The sequence below is a fragment of the Aplysia californica genome, unplaced genomic scaffold (assembly GCF_000002075.1).
Source record: "Aplysia californica isolate F4 #8 unplaced genomic scaffold, AplCal3.0 scaffold00018, whole genome shotgun sequence".
In the NCBI taxonomy this organism is placed as follows: Eukaryota; Metazoa; Mollusca; class Gastropoda; order Aplysiida; family Aplysiidae; genus Aplysia; species Aplysia californica.
The window spans coordinates 1271168-1276926 of NW_004797288.1; the positions used below are offsets into that span (position 1 = coordinate 1271168).

Here is a 5759-nt window from a genome sequence, read left to right on the forward strand (position 1 = left end):
CCCCCCCCCCCCAAAAAAAAAAAACAACAACAACAACCCCACCCTAACCCTAATCCCTAGGCTGTTCCCAAACCTCAAAACCCTAACCATGTGTTCTGGTGACCCCTACCTCCCAATCATCGCTGCTATGTAGAAACATCGCTTGTAGGTAGTCATTAGAGTTTTCAGATTAGACCTAGATCTAGATCTTGCTCTTCCCTGTAGATTTCCTGCTGTAGAGCCATTGTTGATCATGTGACCTTTATTTTCATCTAGTTTTCTTCTCTCTCCGCCCGCCCCTCTGCTTTCGCTGCTGTGTAGATCAAGGTGCGCTGGGTAAGTCCCCTGTGTTCTCACGGACTTTTTTTTTTTGGTATCTCCTACACGTTTTCTACATCGTAAATAATGATCACAATAATTTTCTTGTCCACGTTGTCACTGTAGAAGTTCAACGACACTTTGGTTCACCTACGGCTACTATTTCACGTCAGTTCAATGGAGTCTAAATGCGATAGTTGAAATGCAATTTAGCTCTAAACTCAAGTGAAAATTTTCGTCAGTTTTACAGCAAGTGAAGCGAAATTCCAATGTTTTAATGTCAACTGAATAGGGATGTCTTATGATATTCAAACGACTTAAGAAGAAGGTACAGATAATTTTATTGAGTTATTTTGTAGACGCTCTTTTAGGTTTATTCATATAATATACACTAATTAATAGTTTTGTAAATACACAAGAATTCATTATAGATATATTTATTTACTTGTGAAAGTTAATCCCATTGGAGAAGTACATAGTGGGGGAGAGGTTGCGATTTCAAAATCAGCACTGTTGCCCTTCAATGACTATAGCTCACAGCTCTCTGTATTATTATGTAGTTCTGTTAGTAAAACTATTGCAATGAGAGGCTTCACTTTAGATTGCGGGGCTTGGACTTAAGGCCGGGTTCTTCCAAGCACTCATAGTTGTACAGCAAGTCCATTTCATGTTCTTTGATGAGCAGCAAACAAATAAATATACGTTAATCCGTTGATATGAGAATATAATAGGAGAATAATATCTTTAACTGATATAGTCCTACAAGGTTGTAGTTATGCAACATAAAGTAATCTCGTTTGGGAAACACAATCTCTGGGTTTCCACGCTATCGTAATCTGATTCAAATGCTTGCCCTGCGGAGATGGACGTAAGCTCGAAAGTTTCACTTTTCAAGTTACCAGAGAATGCGCACAATACGAGCTTTAATCTGTAACAGAATAAGTTAAATGTACGCCATCTTCGGGTTGTTTAACGCTGTTGCCCTAATAAAAGCTTTCCAAGTCTTCATTGAAATGTTATCTGCCTGCCCTGAAACTTAATTGACCTATTAATAAACGTGAAAATGCGTGTCCCAAGCTGCTGAACACCTATAGTGCCACTGTCAAAAGGAATATGTATTCGCACCAATGTCGATATGTACATCTGTATTATGCTCAGAACAGAGCTAAGCCCTGAAGAAAAAAACAAAAACAAAAGCAGGAACATTGCACAGGTAATCTCGACCAGAAGAATAGAAATGTATTTCAGGTATCTGTAACAATCTACATCGTATTCACCTTATGAATTTAACTCAAAGGAAAATAAACTCAAGTTTCACTAATTTAAAAGAGACAGTTTCGACCCAAGCTGCCTAATTTCATATCAATTTTAAAAATGAGAACGAACAAAACAAATGCACGGAAACGAAGTAGTGATAACATTGTTTCTAATATGACCGTTGATCTTACCTGTAAAACTTTGAATGTGAAATCACCTCCCCCCCCCCCCCCCTTTTTTCCCCTTAACCTCACTCCACATACCCCTCGCAAACTTCTTTCATCCATTTGTTGCCTTCAATGTGACATTGCTTGATTTTGTTCCCCGCTGCCTGATGTACCCCTATTTGTGTTCTCACTATGTTAAACGTTGCCTCTGCGTCAAATAAGTGTCCTGTTACTCAGCCACCTTTTTCATAAAAGAAAACACAACCTGGAAAATAGGTATTGCGGTCTTCGGCGACCTTTTTCCTGAAAGAGCACTGTAAACTTTGTTTATTCTATAATTCTATATCAGTGGTATTTCTCTAATATCTGCATTGTTAGTTTTCCACGATATATGAAAACTGAACACGAACTTTACCTATGTGGATACACTGCTTTCGAAGCACAGGTATGGGTGCCGAAACCCCTACTCATCCAACTGGGTGTACACTATTCCGCATTTATTCTTAAAATCATGTGACTTTGAACGATTTAATAGTTTAATAGACGACGCGCCCCCTTCCCCATGTTTTTCCTTTTTTTCGAGGGAAAGGGGTGGGGGGGGGGGAGTCTCGATGTTTGGAAGAAGCAGCAAAAAAGAGCTACTAATTATTTTTTTCTCAACATCAAACCCCAGCCCCAACTGTTGTGGGCTTATTTTCCCTTTCACAATTTTGACTCCTATTTGGAACCCTGTAACTCTGTCACGCCTACCATTTTGCTTTCCTTTTGACTCCGCTATCGTTGTGCCATCAGTGGGCTTTTCAAACTTTTCATTGTGATCAACTGTCGCCAAACTGATTGTGATCTGTTGACTGTCGCAGCAAGCCGTTTGTAACTCTATATAATATACAGTAGTGTCAATTCATGAAGAATACATGCCTGGGTGTGTTCACCATGCTTGTAACACTGACAAATGGTGTGTTTTTTTAAAAGGTGTTCATTGTGAATTCAAATGTCTGCATTTTTACAATATTTTTGATGTATGTTCGTTGTCTTGGGTTCTAGACAAAAAAACGTTCATTTGAAAATGAGAAGCGTTTGCCGATTAGAATTTATTAGTTTGAATCACACCTCACCATAATGAGGCTTCTCAAAAAGTACTTTTCTTTTCCTCACTCGGAAGTTACGTGTTTACAACTTCAGTGTTTCTCAGGCAAACAATTCATCGTCGTGTACATGTATATTGTGGTGACCTTATAATTGTTATGAACACGATGAACATCTTTTTATTCAACATCGGAATCTGGTTTTTTTTTTTTACGTTCCTATTGATAACTATAGCACTTACGGTCTACAGCGTTGCTTGCGGAGCCGAAACATAGCAAGGTTTCAGTCGGTTCTGTTGTCTGCGTGTGCGAAAAACGAAAGTTGTGTCGAACGTCACGCTTTTTTTTCTGATGTATTAGTTTTTCATAGTTAGTTACATAACCCAAAAGGCTCATTACCTTTTTTTCGTGAAGAGCCATACCGAGCATCAGGGTTTAGGGAAAGTTTTATCAACAGGAAAATGAAAGAATAAGTTGTGTTTCGCAAACATATCTGAAGTCTTGCTTCAGTCATTTTCTATAGTGAAAACCTATTATTGCCAAGATTCGCTGCAAACACCACATGCCTCTCACGTTTATCCTAGGCTTTAGACTTTTGAGAAAAAAAAATGCGAGCAAAAATCACAGGACGTAACTTTTTCTCTAAGAAAACTCATTCCTACCTCATGGGATGGAATAGTCTGAAGTCAGAAGTTCCATCCCTCGTTTCCCCATACACAAATACGCAGTTGGTGGTCAATGGTGTTGTGACTTTGCAGTTCTTCAAAGTAAAGGTAATAATAAATAATAAATAACATTTGTACAGCGTACATTCTTTCTCAAAAGCAGTCGGTATGCCCTTTACAATCTGTGTATATATAATTAATACCCAAGCAGACCTGATAGCATTCTGACACAATCTCATCTGCCTGGGAAGCTTGTGGTACTGTTGGTTAAATTCAGCGTATGCACAAGAAGTGTGCCTATCTTTCACTTTCAAGCGTACATTATGTGTGCAATTGTGCGACTGTGTATGCAGCTGGTTAATGCCGTCTGTTGAGCACACGTCTCATATTATGGGGAGGGGTTTTTTCTTATCCCTCTCCGCTAGTGTCTCCGTCTGGCCAGTGGGACCTTGTATCCGTCTCAACCCGGGTTGGCCTTGACAAGCAGTGTCGTGGCAGCCCGCCTCCTTAGTGTGTGTGTCGCTGGGGTCGTAGAACGTCTTAAATACAAAGCACATTGACAGCTGGTTTTAATAATAAGAATAATAACACATGACATTCACATAGCGCTCAACCCCGGTTAAAGTACTCAGGCTCTGAGTGCTTTACAATACAGTACAACGTACAACAGTAACATAATACGTCGTGTTCCAAATATTCATCTTATTAATTTAAAAACAAAAACGACTTGAGCTGACATTTGAATGAATCAAAAGATTTGATCTCTCTTAAAGTACTTGGTAAAGCATTCCACATGTTTTTGAATAAGAACGTCACTGCTCACTCATACTCTTCAGTTTTTATTCCCGCGGAGACCTTCACCATTTTCTGGGGCTTTCTTCGCAATGTATGAAAACAAAATAGAACTGTAAGAAAACCACCACGCAAACAGAAATCTATTTGTGGCTTCGACACCCAGGTGTTGTATCGATCCAGCATGCAGTGGCCGTCCCGGAAATATCAGCGAAAATGAGGAGAAAAGAATACGCTGATAAATCCAGAGCTTGGGTATTAGATAACGAGGAAGGCGGCTCGATAAGGCTTGGGCGAGAGAAATGTCACACAACACACACACTCTGACAAGGATGACGAGCCGACGAGCATTCTAATAATCATTAGCACAATCCCGTCCTAGCCTGGGGACAAAGATGCAGCCACTTACCCTAGCCTTTGTGTATTTCTGCGTATTACCTTGCCAGGAATGTAAGAGGAACGAGCGGGGGTAGATGAGGGAATGTTGTGGGAGGGGGCGTGTCCATATTTTTAGAAACTACGTCAGACGTTTTGTGGGGTTTTAGTTTACTCCGACATCAAACTAACCTGAAATTGGCATCAATCTGACATCAAACTGACACCAACAGACATCAAATTGACATCAAACTGAAATCAAACTGACATCAAACTGTTTTCAGAGTGGCATCAAACTTCTTCCAAACGATAAGAAGTGTTACGTGTAGTATTCACTTTTCTTTGCCCGTATAGCTTTTATGTTTGAGTTACACAGTAACCAGAGCTCCGCTCGTTTGGCTATGGTCAAGGGAAATGTAGATATGTACTAACGTTTTCGGTAAACTTTTATTTTTTTTATTTTTTTTTCTGAGAAAAAATGAATAATGTCTAAAGCCCCTATCAACTCTGGCTATAACAGAGACGGGATCTCCAAGTTAAACGTCCATCGCCGAAAGGACCGGGTCCAATAAGAATTTCGTGTGAAGTGCCTTTCCCAATGACATAAAGTTAGACCAAGCTTAGGCTCGAACCTTTATTTCTGAAATGTCAATTTTGACTGGAACACAAAGGCTAAAAGTTCAGTTCTTAGTTGAATCTTACTTTTTCCCCTTCTTTTATCAGAAATGGCCTTGTATGTGTCTAGTAGGGCGTCAACTGACTTTGGAATTTATCTTATATCGTTCCCACAGGAGTCTGTGGTATACTGGTTAAGATTTTTGCCTTAGCAAGCAAAAGGCGTGTTTTTGATTTCCGAGTGGGAAGGTTGTTTTTGTCTTCTAACGAGTGACCCTGTCCGTCCGCCGCGATGTTGTACCCCACTCAGCCTGGATCAGCTGGGCCCAAGCAGCTTGCGTCCGTCCTGATCTAATTTGTGTCTGTTGGGGTGTAAAGTACTTCATTTTATTAGTCGCTCCGCTGTTTCCACCTTTTTGGCCTGTGGGTGTACATAATAATAATAATAGATAGCATTTGTATAGCGCATATCCCCGCTCAACAGCAGGCTCTATGCGCTTTACACT

The 5759-nt window shown here is 40.1% G+C and overlaps 1 protein-coding gene across 3 annotated transcripts in view; it reads left to right on the forward strand.

The window, feature by feature from the left end:
• The window catches only part of LOC101849815 (junctophilin-1), a 178991-nt gene that overhangs the window by 102641 nt on the left and 70591 nt on the right, over nt 1–5759 (forward strand). For 2 of the 3 annotated variants that reach the window (XM_035971575.1, XM_035971574.1), the window contains exon 3: nt 301–315. The exons of the other annotated variant lie outside the window; for it this stretch is intronic. In XM_035971575.1, the coding sequence (XP_035827468.1) occupies nt 301–315 (15 nt within the window). The remainder of the gene's footprint in view (nt 1–300; nt 316–5759) is intronic. 3 annotated transcript variants of the gene reach the window in all.